Here is a 17184-nt window from a genome sequence, read left to right as displayed (position 1 = left end):
ATCCATGTGAGAGAAAAACATCTATCGGCTGTTTCTCGTACAGGCCCAAACTGGGGACCGACCCACAACCTAGATATGCGCCCTCACTGGGAGTCAAGCTAACGATCTTCCACTCTCAGGAATGATGCCCGACCAACTGAGCCACACTAGACAGGGCTAAAAAGGGGACTTTTATGAGGACAAATGAGGCCAGATGGAGGTGGCAACCTGGCAAGGGGAGGCAATATTGGTACTGGTCTGGTGTTCTGTCTCTGTCCTGCTCTGTATGTGGCACGAGCTCATTGGGGCTGCTTGTGACTCAGGTATCCAAGGGTGGGGAGCCCTGGGGGCCCCTTTGTGATGTCAGTGCCTTGCCTACAATCCTCACGGCCCTTCTACTCTGCACCCCCCTCCAGTGGCCTTTCCTTCCAGTCCAGCAAAGCAATCAAAGCAAGCAATGGGTTCCCACTGTGTCAAGCTAAGCACAAGCCACAGTCGGGGCCATGAGTCCTCCATGAAGAAGCTTGTGGCCTGCGTGAGTCAAGATAACTTCTCCTTGTCTTCAGAGGGTGAGGAAGAGGAGGAGGGAGAAGAGGAGGAGGAGGAGGAGGAGGAGCTCCCAGTACAGGGCAAGCTGCTGCTGATGGAGCCTGGGGGCCAGGAGGAGGGTGCTGAGGATGACCCTGTGGCCCAGCAGAGTCCCAAGCCCAAGCAGTCACTCTCCTGATCCCAGATGACATGACCCAGAAAGAGGCACCTGCTGCTGTTCCAATGAGAAGAATGTTCAGAAAAGAATCAGTAAAGTCTCCAAAGTAATTCTCCTCCTCCTTTCTGGCCTCCCCAACCCTATGCCTGGGGTGCCGTGTGTGTGTGTGTGTGTGTGTGAGAGAGAGAGAGAGAGAGAGAGAGAGAGAGAGAGAGAGAGTTAGTTTAGGGAGAATGAGGAGGAGTCAGTGACCCCTGACCCCTTCTCCTGATGTCCAGCCAGAAGTTCTCACAAGGTTCACTTTCTGTGATTTCTCAGCTGCCCTCCCCTGTTTTGGGGGTGAAAATGTGGCAGCCTGGGCTGGAAAGCCATCTCAGCCAGTCCCATCTCAGGGTACATGTGTGTCAGGGGATGGGAGACATAGGTGAGTGGGGAGATTCCTCTCCATGTCTGAGTAGACACAGGCCAAGAGCACCTGATGGGACAGTGCAGTCTCTCTTCACCACCCTCCCCCGCCCCCATATTCTGCTGCTTAATAAAACTATATGGAGAGTTTTATTAAGAAGTACTGGCTTGGGAGTTCAGCACACCTGGGTTCAAATTTCTTTCTGCTTGCTATGTGACCTGAGGAAGTACCTGTCTGACTTTGAGACCTGGCCTGCCCTCCCCTGCTTAAGGGTGAGATTAGTAGTACCCCATTTGTCAGCGGGTCAGCAAAATTATGTGAAGTGTTGGGTGGGCCCAGGCCCGGCACAGAGTGAATGTTTAACACAGGTGTTATCACTGGAGCATGGTGGCTCCATCTGCCTCACAGGCCCTAGTTTTAGGATCAGAGTATGTGGAGGGGTCTGAGTACCTCTCAGCAAATGATTTTTCTGCTGCCACCCTCACACTCAAGGTGACCATCGTGCCTTCAGAGGCCCATGTGTGCCTTTATCAAGGGCTCTGGCTGTGAGGGCAGAACCCATGTCCTCATTAGAGCAATGGGTAAAGGAAGCCCAGAGAAGCAGCCAAACACAGATACAGAACCCAAGCCCTGTGTCCACTTACGCTGTCCACTTAGAGAAGCATCAGGACATTTCTGTTGGCCATCCTGCCCCTGAAGAAATGACAAATGTGATCTCCACCCTCTGCCCTCGGGAGGCCCCCAAGAACGAGCCACTTGGCTGAGAAGAATCCTGATCAGGGCTGCTGGGGCATGGAAGGGGCAGTGTTTCCAGGGAACTTCAGCTCCTTTGGGGTGGGGGGGTGTGTCAGGGGTAAGGAGAAGCCTTGGGTTACTCACGGGGAGGCTGCTTGCTGAGACTTGCAGACTGCAAAGGGCAAGTGATAGCCAGAGGAGGAGGCCCCTGCTGTCCAAGTCCTGACCAAGTAACTCAGTCAACCAGCTTTGTCCTTTTGTCCAAGTCCCGGAGATCCACCTGCCCATTCAGTCACCCAGAAAACATTTGTAGAGCCCCTTCTGTATGTGCCAGTCACTACAGGCTCTAAGATTAATAAAACAGAGTCTCTGTCCTACTACACACTGGAGCATTTGGAAGTGGGGAATTAGCAGTAGAGGCGTGCAGAGAGGATGGGGGACTCAGAAGGAGTTCTCACAGCATGGCCTCCACCCAGCCCAACGGAACCCACACAAGGCAAGGCCATTAGAACAGAGCCACATGTGCCCTCCGTAATCCCCTGGGACCCCTCAGTAACCACAAGGCCAGACAAGAAGGGGCTAGACCTGGATTTCGATCCTGGCTCTGCCTCAGACTAGCCGTGAGGCTCTGGGCTAGTTACCCAAGTTCTCTGAGTCTGCTCCCTCTTTGTAAAATGTAATAATCATATCTGCTTCAGAGGGTTCAGTAGTTTCTTGAGACTGCTGCAATAAATCATCACAAAGTTGGTAGCTTAAAATAACAGAAATTTAGCCCTGATCAGCATGACTCAGTTAGCTGAGTATCGTCCTGTAAAGTGAAAGGTCAGCGGTTCGACTCTCAGTCAGGGCACATGCCTGGTTTGCGGTTTCAGTCCTCAGTCATGGTGTGTGCAAGAGACAACTGATCAATGTTTCTCTCACACATCAATGTCTCTCTTCCTCTCCTCCCTTCCTTCCCCTCTCTCTAAAAATAAATAAATAAAATCTTTTTAAAAGTAACAGAAATTTATCCTCTCACATTCTGGAGGCCAGAAATCTGAAATCAAGAAGTCAGCTGAGCCATACTCTTCCTGGAGGTGCTAGGAGAGAATCCTTCCTTGCCTTGTACAGTTCATGGTGACAGCTCATGGTGACCCAAGGCAATCCTTGGTTTGTGCCTACATAACATTAATCTTTGCCTCTGCTTTTACATGGTCTATTCTCCCATGTGTCTTCTGCCTCTTACAAGGATACTTGTGACTGGATTTAGGGCCCACCTGGATAATCATGATACTATCCTTAATTTAATCACATCTACAAAAATGCCTTTCCCCCCCCCCCCCTCTACAAATATGGTCCTATTGACAGGTTCTGGGATTAGGACCTGGGCATATCTTTCAAAGGGCCAGTGTAAGACTCAACGACTAAACTGCCTAGAAGAAGAGAGGGCGTTGCCCGGAGCTTAGCTATATAGGAAGTGCTTAGTAAATGAGGGTGGTTTTCACTGTGAGTGATGTGACATGCTTGTTAAGAAATAAACTGTAATAAAAGCAGATGATAGCAAAGCCTCATAACAAAAGGTTAAGTGTGCATGAGCAATGGAGAAGGAGCAGTATACGTGGGCTAGGGGGCCTGCCAGGGGAGGGGAGCTGGAGACTGAGGGAGTTTCACAGGGGAGAAGGGGGAAGCTGCAAGCTAGACTAGCCAAGAGCTACACCCAAGGGCTTTGGCCAAGGTGTAGGAAGGGTTGGGCTGCTGTTGCTCACAGGACCTCCTGTTCAAACACAGGTTTGGGCTTTCTTCCATAGGTGTTGGGAGATCTGGGCGGGGGCTGGTGTGATTCCAATGACAGATGGGGCTTCATTAGCAGGGAAGGGGAGTAGAGTCAGGAGGCAGGAATCTGAGGGAGGAAGAGGGTTTTCAAGGGCCTCCTGTGGTTTGACAGGCTCCTCAGGTTCACAAGAATACCAGGAGGGAAGGAATGACATCCATTTGTCAGATTAAGGAAGCCAAGCCTCAAAACCAAAATGGCCTTTCCAAGACAGGACATCAGCACAAACTGAGATTGAACCTGGCTCTAAATCTTGCTCAGTCAGTGGCTTACTAGCAGGCCCCATGACAACCCAGCAGACTATTCCGTTACTCTTATCATTCATCCATCTGATAAGCCATCCAGTTCTTCAACAGTATCTATCTTATCAAGCACCCATCCTCCAGCCAAGGATCACTGGGGTCAGGACCATGCTCTTGGCCTCTAAACTGCCGGGGTGGAATAAGAAAGAGAATGCTTAATCAATGTTTACTGAGTTCTTACTGTGGGCTGGCCCTGAGCTAGACACAGAGTCTCTCATTTAACTTGTCTGGCATTCCTAAGAGGTAAGGTATTCTTAATGTCCCCATTCTATAAAGATAGGGGAACTGGGCCCAGGTGAGTAACCCATAAAGAAAGGAAAAAGCAGATCTGTGATGTGGACCCAGTTCTATCTGATCCAAGGGTCCCTACTTTTAGTCAACAGATAGGATTACCCCAGAAGGCCCCTGCAAGCTGCCCCACCCTGGAGGTTAGGGTAAGGAATAGGGGGCTTTGTGTCACTGGGCCACATCTGTTACACCCCCATCAAAATCAGGCCCAACTATATAACTAGAGCATGCCAGGGACTCTATAAAGCTGGGTGTGCTGAAAGAAAAGGAGGAGGAAGCGGCCTCTGCCCGTCTAAGAGTGGCCTCCCAGGGACACCAAGACACAGAACCCTCCCATCATCCACACTCAGGCCTGTAGCAACTCTCAGCCCCAAAGCCACATCTGCAACCAGTGCAACTGCAGCCACCATTGCCAGAACTGCAGCTAGACCCGTAGCCGGAGCCCGAGATACAGCTGAAGCCACAGCTCCAGCCAAAGCCCAGCCAGCCACCATAGCCCATCCGGCCACCACAGTCGGAGTCCAAGCCCCAACCCACCACCAGGACATGACAAACGTACCATGCATTCCCACCACTGTCCCCACACAACCCACCACCCATTCTTGCAGCTACACCAAGAAAAGAAAAACTTGGGAGGAAAAGTAATAAGAGGAAGGTGGTCAAGAGGAGCCAGCAGGTATACAAAACAAACACTGAAGCTCAGGCCACAGAACTCCCCAGGTGAGGGGTAGCTACCCAGCCAGACATTGGGGCAGTGAGGTGAAGGCTGCGGCCTCCAGGCCAGAGCACAGAGGAACCACAGGCTAGGGCAAAGGGGGAGAATAAAAGCTATGGGAGTTTTATACGTGGTGCATTTTGCTGAACTAGTTCTTCAATTAAGTTGGGTGGGTTGATTGGGAAAGTGGGCAGGTGGCAGGTTAGCTAGGTGGAAGGATGAATGGTTGGATGGGAGGCTGGGTGGATAAATAATTCATTAGAAGGATGGTTAGGTAAAGAGATGTAATAGAATGGTCAGTAATTGCTTAAGTGGACTGATAGATGGTAGATGGAAGGATGGAAGAATGCACCAGTTGAATGAGTGGAAAGTCTGGATGTGGCTGGTGAATGGATAGTGAGTTGGTTAAATAACTGACTAGGGAGGTGGATGACTAGATCATTGTGGACAAACAAATGGGCAGGTGAACTGATAGATGGCCAATTAGAAGGATGAATTGAATGGACCAACAGATGGAAGAACAGATGTTTGGGCTGAAACTACATGGGTAGCCTGGATACAGCCGAAAGAATGAAATGAATGTTGGATAAAAAGACTGGGATGACTCGTGACCCATCCATGAGTCATCCCAGTCATCCCAGTCTTTTTCTCTTTTCACTCAGTCTTTTTAAATGGTTGGAATGGATGGATTCATAGGTCAAAAGGAACTTGATGAAAGTCTATGCTCTATCCATGTCCATATTTGATTACAAATGAGCAGTAGATGACCCAAAGGAGAGCGTTAGTAACCTTATGCAGTATAACTATCAAGGGTCCCTTTCCTATTCCTTTCACTTAGAGTGGAAACACAACTGAGATAGCACTCCATGGCTTGTTCTTGTGCCTGCTTCACTCAAATGAAAAACACCATCATGCATGGAATGCTAGAAGGAAGTCAAACTTTTTGCAGGAACATGTTACAAGTGATTTCTATGCAACAGTGATTAAAGCTTGCACACTGGATGACTTTCTTTGAGTTGGCATTTTGAATTCACTAAAGGTGTTGTATTTGGTAGCGCAAAACAGAAAAGGTGGGACCTGTGCCTTGTGATGAGACCTCATGAAAGTGTAAGGAGCCATGCCAGCACAGGGGCCGAAATGAATGGAGGGTAGAGACACCGGGAAGTTTCCACAGTAGATGGGCAACACTCTGCTTGTGCAGAGACCTCCTTTGGCCTATACACTCACACACGTGTGCACACAAGTGTGCACACACAGGATGCCCACAGGCCCACACACTGTTGATGTGATCCAAACACAGTAGCCAGCCCAGGTGTGTGGCAGGAGACAGGTGGGAAGAGGGGTTAAGCAAGGCAACATAACACAGAGCAACTCTGATGGGGTTCCAGGCCAAGGGAACGGCATGTGCAAAAGCCCCAAGGAGGGAAAGAACTTGAGATGTTCCAAAGGCTGGAGTAGCGGGTACAGGGTATACAGATGGCAGGAAAGGAGGTGGGAGGGCCAGGAGGGACCAGTTTGCAGGCTGTGGGAGCTTAGACATTAATTTGAGGCAAGAGAAAAGGTCTAATGTGTATTTAAAGATGATTCTGGCTGCTGTGTAGAGACTGAATTGTAGAGGATGGAAGGGACAAGAGGAAGAGCCACCGGTAGGTTGTGGCCAGGAGAGGGACTGAAGGATGGCACTGGAGACTTCAAATACAGAGGGGCTGAAGGAGTGAGTTCCTCCTTCAGAAAACATTTACTGGGCACTTACTTAGAAAGGCTAGAGGGAAAAGTAAAGAGAGCCCTACGGGCACATAGGTCCCAAATGAATTCAGAGATAAGATGTTGTGTCATTAGATGGTTAGAGCAAATATCAACAGAAAACTTTGGTCTTCTCATCTGTAAAATGGGTCTCTTGTTGAGTGGCTGGGAGGTTCAATGAGATCATGTGTGTGAAGTTGTATCTAGGCCCAGCACACAGTAGGTATTCAATGATGCTTTGCTATTATTTATTGGGCATATAAAGTACTAGACAATTTTTTTTTAAGAAATGCTAGTTGTCAGGTAAAAGGATTAAGGAATGGTCACAGCCCCATGTAAATTACCTTCCGACCTTGAAACCCGCAAGCCTTGGTTTTAGGGTCAGACTCCAGTTTACATTTGGCTCCCCACTCCTAGCTTGGGGATCTCAGACTAGTCACATTCATTCTGAGGCTTACTGGTTTCATCTGTGTAGCAGGGTAATAATTCCAACCTCAGGGAGATCAGCAGCCAGCGGTGTGTAAAAGCACCAAGCAAAGGGTTGGTACGTGGTTGCTCTCATTCCCTTTTGTTTCATTTGGCACTTGGGCTGAAGGAATGAGACAGAACACATGGTGATGGAGGATGGAGCGAACATGGAAGCAACGGGGGTGTCTGCGGCGGAGGGGGAGGGACCAAAAGGGGGCCTTACTTGTGGCGATCATTTCGTAACAGATACATATATCATTTCTTTCTTTTAAAAATTTTTTTAATTGTATTTCTTCCATGACCATTTAACTACATATATCACTTCATTGTGACTAATACAGTATGTCAATTATAGCTCAATTAAAAAAGGAAGTCCAAGTTTTGCAGAACAGACAGTGGCATGCAGTGGAAGGTCCTCTTTCAGAGCTCGACGGTGTGGCCTTAGCAAGTCATTTCCTCTCTCTGTGCCCCATCTCCTCCTCTATAAAATGGGAGGCTAAAGCGCCTCCCTTGAGGAGTCCCTGGGGGTTTGTTGAGATGATGATCATGCAAGCATCTAGCAGCGGGTTTGGGACACAGTCTGTACTCACAGCAGGGAAATGTTCCAGGTTGATACCATGCGCTCTCTTAGAGAGTGTGGTAAAGGGCCCAAACAGGCTGAGGAAATGACAATGTATTGAGCACCTACTAGGTGCCAGATCCTTTGACATAAAATATTTCCACTGAATCCAGGCACCCTCAGCAGGAGGTATTACTATTCCCACTTTACAGATGAAGAAGCTGAAACTCGGTGGTGAAATGATTTGATCAAGATCTCCTGGAGGGCAGGTCTAAAGATCAGAGATTCATCCTTTGCTCCAAACCTCCTGGTTCCTATTTAAAAATGTTAAACCACATAATCCTGCCGTAGTCATTGAAGGCACACTGCAGAAGAGTTTGGAAAGCACTTCTAGGGAGCATGTTTAAAGGAGGAGATAGAGAGAGAGGGTCTGAGCATAAGGTCAGGGGTTTTGAGCTCCACTCACCAAAGGACCTCCCTATTCTCTGAACAGCATCCTTTTATAATATGAGCACTGAAGTAGGAGATCTTCTGTTGTAGAGACACGGTCTCTACACTAGAGGAAGTACACTGGGAAGCACACAGACTGGGTCACATGTATGGTTTATGGACCCATCCTTAACCTCACATTTCCCTAAAACCAACATGCAGAAAAAAGTGGCACAAACACATACAGATACCCAGTCACATATCCAAATAAATCGTCATTCAAACCCACTCAGATTCAGTGACCTTGGTTCACATGAAGACTCCCAAATATACACACACCCTCCCGTACATACATGCAGGCTCTCACCCGTCTCCCCTCCCACACTGAAATGCACTCAAGCAAGTACTTGCAGGCACACATCCACCCTCTCAGTCAGACACATGATGACAAGAGGAAAAACATCAAACCACAGATTCATTCTTTCACTTGTTTGGTTTGGGGTGGGGCAGCAGTAGTCTGGGGGCAGGCCTGCTGGAAACCCAAATTCAGGAAACAGAAATAGACACCCAATTCAGCCACTGAGAGGCTATGCAGATTCTGAAGGCAACCTATCTTGCCTTTTGGGTTAATGTCAGTGGGATACTGGAGTGAGGTGAGGTCTGGGAAACAGACGCAGCCCTGTCTGTGGTAGGACTGTGCTCAGCTGCCTGGGGCACTGTGGCTGCTGCCGGCGCTAGATGTCACTAGAAGGCCCAGCAGTCCTGGGGGAGGAGGGAGCAGTCAAGGAAGAGGGTGCAGTGCCTGGCTGAGATGCCCATTTGAGGTATAATTCAGGATGAAAATTACATCAAACTCTACAGCTACACAGACCCAGAGTCAACTCCAAGCTCCCCTATTCCCCCTCTGGGTGACACCAGGCCTGTCTCTTAACTTCTCTGAGCCTCATCTGTACCAACCTCATGCTTCGTGAAGAGGTCCAAACGGCCCTGCTGTTCTTGATTGCGGCATCCCTGGTACTTGCACGCATTAGGCGCTCAGTAAATATTTGTTGGTTGAATACATGAAAGAGCAGGCATTAAAGCAATGGGGAGATGCCACATGTGTACCTGTTGAATGGGGAGAAATGGAAAAGGTCTGATAATAACTAGTACTGGTGAAGGCACGGGGAAGCAGATATGACCAAATGCCATGCTGAGAGGGTAACCATGCACAGGCATGTCGGTGGGCAACTGACAGTGCCCATTAACATTTAAAGTATACAAAGTGTTTCTCATACATGTGTGCCCAGATGCTGTACAGGGAGATGCAGGGCCACATTGCAAGAGCAGAAAACTGGAAGCGGTGTATGTGCCCATCCACCAGGGACAGCTAAATGAACACTGAGGAGGCAGTTTTAAAAAATATGCAGCTTTTTAAAGGAATGAACTTGGTCTATATGTGATCTATTCAGGTTACCAGGATATGCTGTTGGGAGAAAAGGGCAATATAGAGAAAGATATAACATTTATAGAAGAAAAAATTCCATACAAAGCAACAATGTATTCTTAGGGGAGAAAATGCAGGTATGTAAATGCATACAAAAAGATCTGGAAGGACATACATCTGGGGAGGGAAAATGCTTTAGTTATTTTATACAAGGAAATAATAAAGTAAGCTATGGGGAAGAAAAGAAATGAGCATCAGTGAAGCATCTAGTAGGATAGTAGGTGCTCAGCGAAGCTTTGTTGACTCTGAAAAGAGATAATACAAGAATGCTGAGTGTATACTCTGTTACTGCAAAATGCTATCTTCTCTCAAGCCAATGGCATCTGTCCCTTTCTGGGCTTGATAGTCTGGGCCAAGTGACTCAGAGGCTCTCCCCAAAGGGACTCATTGCCCTATGCCAGGGAGAGGCCAAGCCCGGCCCATTGCCTTCCCCCAGCCAAGCCTTGCCTATAAACCATTACGGTGGCACTGAGTGCCTTCCCTGCTTAGCTTAGGCTCATCTACTGCCATTTGCCTCTCAGGTCCTCATTTTTGTCTCCAGGCCTACGTCTGTGCTGTGCTCGGCCAGGGGTGCTCTCCCTCCTCCTCCTCCTTGGGTTAAGTTCCACTTGTTCTATAAAATTCAGGTCAAGGATCACCCACTTTCCGAGCTTGCTCAGGGCCCTGCTGGCTTGCCCAGGTGCCTACTCTTACACCAGCAGGCACTGGGCTTTGCCACGGGATGGGCCATGGTCAAGTCTGCTGCTGGTCGGTGTGGCCTGAAATGAGATGGCTCCTCAAACTGAGAGAGAAACAGGCCAAATTCAGCCTCTTGTCATGGCGCCTGCCACTCTCAACAGCTTTCTCACAGCGAGGGACTAAGGAGCTGAGGAGTCTTCCTGCCCCCTACTCTCTCTGTCCCAGCCTGCTATGTGTCAGTTCTTATCATCTCACAGCTTTTGCAAATTCTTTTTCCATTCTATGTCAACTGCCAAAAGTATCTGCTACTGTTGCTTGTTGTCAGCTGCTAAAACCTATTTTGCCACTTCAGAAGAGGGGTAGGGTGGGAACCGGAGCAGCTTATTAGAGTAGTACTTAAAAATAGTTGTAAATAGGTTCAGGCAAGGTCCTGAGGGATTTGCTGATGAAAAGGCACTGGACCTGCTTTTGAGACAGTTCTGAGAGCCACTGGATTAAGTCAATTTGCCTGAAGCCACAGTGCTTATAGGGGTGGGGGTGGGGACCTGCAACCGGGACCAAGTTTGTCTGGACTCCATAACCAGTGCTCTCAGAAATCCTCTTTCCAGCCCCTCCTATTTTGGAATTATTAACACATTAATAGTGGCTACTTTCCGAAAGCTGGTTGGTACCAGCTACTTCTCATCTCTGACCAATCTGTCCTCTCTTCACCTGTCACATGGGGATAACTGGGCCTGCTGGAAGGTTCTCATCACGCCTCCCCAGGGCTGCCGAGGAGATAACCTGCCATCACACTGGAATCCAGCCACCAGCTCATGTCATCACTCCCTGGCCTTTTGGCCTCCTCTGTCCAAAAGGAGAAACTTCTTCTTGGACTCAACTGTCCTCAGCTAGCTGCAAAGCACCCCCCCTCCCCCAAACTAAAACACATAATGTTTCCTGCTGTTGGGAGGGGCTAGGACTAGGGTCTACTGCACACACTGAAGTAGGGCTCCCCAGAACACCTTCACCAAGGCCCACCAGTTCCCTAAATTGTGCCTTTCTCATCTGGTAAATGGTGACGCCCAATTTGTAGAACCATGAGAAAATAAGACAATATACCAAAAAATTGTCACCAGCAAATGGTGATCCCCTTCCCAAGGTCTCCAGGGGAGTAACGGCTGACCCCAGAGCTCAGGCCTCCCAAAACAGTGTTCTCTCCTACAAAGCACGGAATGTCCCAGTGCTTCCTTAGAGGAGTCTTGACACCCATTTCAGGGGCTAGTGTGGGGACACTCTGTGTGGAGGAAGTGGGCTCAGGGACAGCTGTGAGGTATGTCCCAATGTCCCTACTATAGGTCATCTTGGCTAAAGCCCTAACTTTCTGGAAGGTCAGCAGCCAGAGGGCTCTTTCCTTCTACACTCAATCCTACCTTGTCTCCTGGGCTTTCAGGTTTGTTTCCTGCAGTCAGAGTGAAACCCAAACCTCTCCCACCTCCCTCCCAGCAAGGCCCTGCCCCATCAACGTACCAAGCCCTAGGCCTCACCCTTGCAACTCACCCCTTGCTCTCTACATGTCCCCTTTCTGATCCTTCAGCGTGCCACTTACTCCCACCTCAGGGCCTCGGCACTGGCTCTTTCTCCCTGGAGTCCCTGTCCCTTCCTTTTAGAGACCTCAACTCCCATGTCATCATCTGCAAGGGGCTCCCCTGACTAAGTTATCTCGTTCCTCCCCCAACCCCGTAAAAATTTTGTGACTCCCTTTCTCCCTTTTTCCACACAGCACTTACCACAATCTAAAAAGACTCTGTGAACTTACCGTCCGTCTCCCCTCCCTAGGTCTACTAGAAGACCCTTGAGCCCTCAGGGCCTAGCAGAGAGTAGGGACTCAATAAATACCTACTGAATAAATACCGAAGTAGTGAAATGGGTATGTTATTACCCCCATATTGCAGATATGGAAACTGAGGCACAGAGAAAGTAAAGCTCGCCCCAGGCCACGTGCTTAATTGACAGATTTAAACCCAGGCTGGCTGCAAGCAGAATCCATGCTCTACACCCCACGGTTTGGAGCTCCCCCGAGGCACAGGCTCCCATGGGAACCTTGGCTGCCCCATATGTTAGAAAACAAGGGAGTATCGAGGAGAACTGGGTAAGAAAGTAGTTTCAGGATGACATATCCTGACTAGGGGCTACTTTTCCTAGCAGGACTTTGCCAAAAAGGGGGGGATGGGCTGGGCCCCTTATTTCTGGTTTGCCAGGGCCTGCCAAGTAAGGGAGGAGAACCATCTCACATGTCTGGCTGTGGCCCAGCAAGCTGTGGACACAGGGATGACCCTGTGACAAGAAGTCACATGTTTTCTGTGCTTGGCACTTTGCTTCAGGCTTTGCATACATTGCTGCTCCATGAGGTATAATACTTCCATAACCCATTTCTTTTTTCAGAACCCATTTTGCAGATGGGTCAAATAAGGCCCAAAGAGAGCAGCTGCTTGCCCAAGGTCACATCCAGGAAGCAGTTGGCCCGGAGTCCAAATGCAGCCCAGTCTTGCTGTAGACTCTGAGCCCCTCAGGGCTCCCATGCTGCCTAGCTTCCTGTGATCCTAGCACCAATCCTCCAGGGAGAACAGCCCAGGAGGCAGGAGACTGGCAATCAGCATATTTCTTTTTCCCTTTTGGCATCTAGATTTGGTTTCATTTTGAACTCAAGACTTCAGAAAATGAAAACAAAGCTATAGTAACCGTCAATGTTGGTTCTAAAGAGAACCCACATGGGTTAAGCAACTGGAGCCTGACTCACCGCACTTGCACAACCAGGATCTGGCCAGGCTAGAGGATGGGGCCAGTCCCATTGTGCAGGCAGGGAAATTGAGACTCCACAGGGCCCAAAGCCACAAAGGGCGAGATGGAGGCTTGGATGACAAGACTGGAGCTCCCCAAGCCTGTAAGTAAGAGGGAAGCTGGCAGACCTGCACCCACTCTTCCCCAGGCTGGCTCAGGGTCCAAATGAATCTCTGATTTCTGTGGCATCTACTATTTTTCCAGCAGACAGACCAGGATTTGAGATCACCAGGTCAGGGGGTGGGAGTTTACAATAAAGTGGGCAAGAACAAAAGCTCTGGGGTCCAATATCCTGTCTATGAATCTCAGCTGTGCCCCTTCTAAGCTGTGTATCCCTGGGCAAGTGACTCCCCTCAGCCTCAGTTTCTCTATCTGTAAAATGGGCAGGTTGGAATGTTGTATACCAATCCAATGGCCTAAGGACTATAAGGCATTTATCACATAGTCAGCTTAGGGCAATACATCACAGGTATCAGTACATGAAATGAAGGAAGGGGCTCCACAGGGATCAGCAAGATAGGAGGAACAAGAGGCCCCAGTCCCAATGGAAAAGGGGTGGGTCTCCCAAGTAGCCAAGGAGACTGTCCATGGGGGTTGAGGGCACATGGGCCATCAGCTATTTATAGATTTCCCTCTGCCCAGAGGCCTGCCAAGTGGACATGTTGGCAGGGACACAAGTCATGCAGGAGCCAGACCAGCCTGGCTGCTTTTTCTGGGCCTGGACTACCTGTCCCAGCTCAAACAAGAAGGAAAGGAGGTGCTACTCCTCTCCATGGCCACCATCTAGCAGCCTGGCTTGCCCCAGTGAAACTCCCCTCCTCCTACTCTGCCTGTGCCTCTTCTAACCTGTGTTCCTTGCGCTAGGGCTCCTAAGATGGTCATAAGGATTGAAGCCATGTGTCTGCTGGCTCCAATGTGCTGCCATACCCACAGGCACCTTTGGGTGAACAACAGCAACAGCAAACAGCTAATGAATACTTATTATATGCCAGGGACTATTCTAAGCACTTGACCAACCCATGATCACTCGTTTAATCCCCATCACTATGAGGGAGGTTCTATTGTTATGTTTCACAAGAGAACAAACCAAGGCAGAGGGGTTAATTACATGTTCAAGGGCACAACGCCCAAAAGTTGAAGAGGTAGGATTGGAATCCAGGTAGTTTGGATCCACAGTCCTGGACTACGGCACATGCATGGCTCTACATCTTCTCTGTCACCCTCTACACACTAGTGGGGCCTGGGTTCTTCCAGGCAAGGAGGCAGGCAGGAAAACCGGGCATCAGGGCTTCAAGGGCGGGAGCTGGCTAGGCTGCCTGAGAGCTGCCTGCAGAGGGCAGTGTGTGCCAGCGTGAGGCCAGCCCCCAAGCCCTCAGCCTGTCCAGTGTTCTGGGTAACCCCCTCCAGACTCTAAGACTACCCACCCACCAGCGCCAACCCTTATTTGCTCTTCCTTTCCTTCAAAAATACATGTTCCAGTCAGGTACCTACTCCATGCCTTTCTACCACAGACAGGATCACTGGATCACACAGAAATGTACAAATTATAGCCTACACCACCATCCCCACCTCTTCATCCCAAGCCCAAGGTGTGAGTGCTAGGTGGAGGCAGATGCTTGGCTGAGAGAGGGAGGGGAATCTAAAAGGAAGAAGTGGGGGAAGGGGAGGGCAGGCTAGGATAAAACAGTAGGTTTTGAGTCATCACATGGACAATCTTTTCACTGGGCCCCAAAGTGCATTTGAAGGTGCCCAGCTGCTCTCTTCCCAAAAGAAAAGTGAGGAGAGCAAGCCTCCTCCAGAGATCCCCATCTGCCAGTCACCGCAAATCTGAGCCCCTCCCCAAGTCTCAGTTTCTCCTGCCAGAGAAGGACCAGCCAAGCCCTCCAGGGACTTCGCTGGGCCCCGCCCGGCTTCTGAGGAACTCGACTCGCAGTCGAGGTACTCCTCCTGCTCTACCAAAGGGTTCCTCCGAAGCCTTGTGGTCAGGCCACCACTTCCTGGGAAGCCCAAGCCAAGATCAGGGACAGCTGGGGCCAGGAGGAGTGTGGGGGCGGGACCCCACCCCCCAGGCTCATGGACTACTGGGGAAGAGCAACAACCGTAGTCCCGAGGAGTCACAGGCTAGGATCTTCAGGCCGGACCCCAGGTAGGGTAGAGGAGTCTGACTAGGGCAGAGTAGAAGGTAGAGATCTGCCGCCGGGAGAGGGGCGTGTCAGGGCTAGTCCAGAGTATCCTAAAGGGCTAGGCTGCAGAAATTTGTGACCGAAGGCGGGGTGGCGGGGGGGCGGGGGGGGGGGGGACGAGAAACAGAGGCACCAAGTCCAAAGGGGGCGTCTGAGAAGTGGCTAGGGAGTTCAGGGGCAGGGCCAGAGACCTTGATGGAGAGCTCCTAGGACAGGTGCGAGGCTAAGCCAGGGCAGGGGGCCTCCCAGGGGAGGGTCTCCAGTATATGCAAAAGGGCGAGCTGCCGTGGCTTCCAACGCTGAAAAAGAAACCGAAAGTGGCGCGGAAGGTTGGTGCCTGCAGGAGGGCGTGGAGTCTGTAAGGGGCGGGGCCTCTTTTAGATTGGGCCCGCCCCCCAAGCAGATTTAAAAGACTGGTGCAGGGGCGGGTTCCGAGCAGAGCGAGCTGCGGCCGTGGCAGCTGCACAGCTCCCGGCCCCGGAGCATGCGTGAGAGCCGCCCCGGAGACCCCTGCCGCCCCTCCCGCGGCGCCCCTCGCCCTGCTGCCAGGTGAGCCGGGCACTGGGCAAGGAAGCGGGAGGGAGAGGGGGTAAACTGAAAGGAAAGGACAGCGGGTACCAGATTGGCCTCAGGGCCGCCACGCCCCTGGCCCCCGCCGGCCCCACCCTGGCAGCCCCCCGCTCGTGGGGTTCCCGCAGTACAGCTTTTCTCCTGCCTTTGCCCAGATCGCTCGGACGAGGTGCCAATCCCCGGCCTGGCCAGCAGGCGGCGAGCGGAGGGCCAACCCCGTAGTCAGGGCAGGCTTCTCGCTTGCAGCTTTCTCCACGCCCCCCTCCGCTTGTCCAAACTCTGAGCCTGCGGGAGGCTGGACCCTGCCCCCACCAAGTTCCCACTGCCTGGAAGTGCTCCGCGCACCAGGGAGTGTATTTTCTAGCTCACTAAGGCTCAAAGGGGCCGCACGTACTTGGTCCTATGCCCTCAGCCCTTTAGGGTCGGCGGTTCAGCCTTAAGCTCTACACACCCCCAGCTGCCTCGCGGCCCCTCTCCTGTACAGCCCACGCGGACTCTCCGCTCACTGCCTCTGTCTCCTCTATCAGCGCACCCCCGGACGCTATGGCCCACCCCTCCTGCTGGCCCCTCGTGTAGGATGGTGGCACACAACCAGGTGGCAGCCGACAATGCAATCTCCACAGCAGCAGAGCCCCGACGGCGGCCAGAATCTTCCTCTTCCTCCTCCTCGCCCGTGGCCCCTGTGCGCGCGCGGCCCTGCCCGGCAGTCCCAGCTCCGGCCCCGGGCGACACGCACTTCCGCACGTTCCGCTCGCATGCCGAGTACCGGCGCATCACCCGCACCAGCGCGCTCCTCGACGCCTGCGGCTTCTACTGGGGACCCCTGAGTGTGCACGGGGCACATGAGCGGCTTCGTGCCGAGCCCGTGGGCACCTTCTTAGTGCGCGACAGCCGCCAGCGGAACTGCTTCTTCGCCCTCAGCGTGAAGATGGCCTCGGGCCCCACAAGCATACGCGTGCACTTCCAGGCTGGCCGCTTCCATCTGGACGGCAGCCGCGAGAGCTTCGATTGCCTCTTCGAGCTGCTCGAGCACTACGTGGCAGCGCCGCGCCGCATGCTGGGGACCCCTCTTCGCCAGCGCCGCGTACGGCCGCTGCAGGAGCTGTGTCGCCAGCGCATCGTGGCCACCGTGGGCCGTGAAAACCTGGCCCGCATCCCCCTCAACCCTGTCCTCCGTGACTACTTGAGCTCCTTCCCCTACCAGATCTGACCGGCCGCGCAGGCAGCATTAACTGGGGCTCCTTATTATTTTTAATTAATTATTATTTCCCTGGAACCACGTGGGTGCCCTCCCCGCCTGGGTTGAA

General features: G+C 51.5%; 3 protein-coding genes across 3 annotated transcripts; all 3 read left to right on the top strand.

Moving 5' to 3' along the window:
- Positions 1–436: 436 nt before the first annotated feature.
- Positions 437–706, top strand: PRM3 (protamine 3). Its single transcript, XM_054589236.1, has one exon. The coding sequence runs from the start codon at positions 437–439 to the stop codon at positions 704–706; it is 270 nt and encodes an 89-aa protein (XP_054445211.1).
- A 2697-nt stretch (positions 707–3403) lies between these two features.
- On the top strand, positions 3404–4950 carry TNP2 (transition protein 2). The gene is given in 3 exon segments (XM_054589147.1): positions 3404–3423; positions 4537–4868; positions 4871–4950. Coding segments are annotated over 3 exon segments (432 nt in total).
- A 10822-nt stretch (positions 4951–15772) lies between these two features.
- SOCS1 (suppressor of cytokine signaling 1) lies at positions 15773–17149 on the top strand. The gene is made up of 2 exons (XM_054589235.1): positions 15773–15856; positions 16405–17149. The coding sequence occupies exon 2, from the start codon at positions 16455–16457 to the stop codon at positions 17085–17087; it is 633 nt and encodes a 210-aa protein (XP_054445210.1). The 5' UTR covers positions 15773–15856; positions 16405–16454; the 3' UTR covers positions 17088–17149.
- Positions 17150–17184: the final 35 nt, after the last annotated feature.

Source organism: Pteronotus mesoamericanus, unplaced genomic scaffold (assembly GCF_021234165.1).
Source record: "Pteronotus mesoamericanus isolate MK-2021 breed Mesoamerican mustached bat unplaced genomic scaffold, CSHL_Meso_final scaffold_167, whole genome shotgun sequence".
In the NCBI taxonomy this organism is placed as follows: domain Eukaryota; kingdom Metazoa; phylum Chordata; class Mammalia; order Chiroptera; family Mormoopidae; genus Pteronotus; species Pteronotus mesoamericanus.
The sequence above is the reverse complement of the archived record's forward strand: the minus strand, read 5'-3'. Positions and strand labels throughout refer to the sequence as shown.

Excerpts from the sequence above, each read along its gene's own strand:
- PRM3 (XM_054589236.1), top strand. The coding sequence starts at position 437 with ATGGGTTCCCACTGTGTCAAGCTAAGCACAAGCCACAGTCGGGGCCAT.
- SOCS1 (XM_054589235.1), top strand. The coding sequence starts at position 16,455 with ATGGTGGCACACAACCAGGTGGCAGCCGACAATGCAATCTCCACAGCA.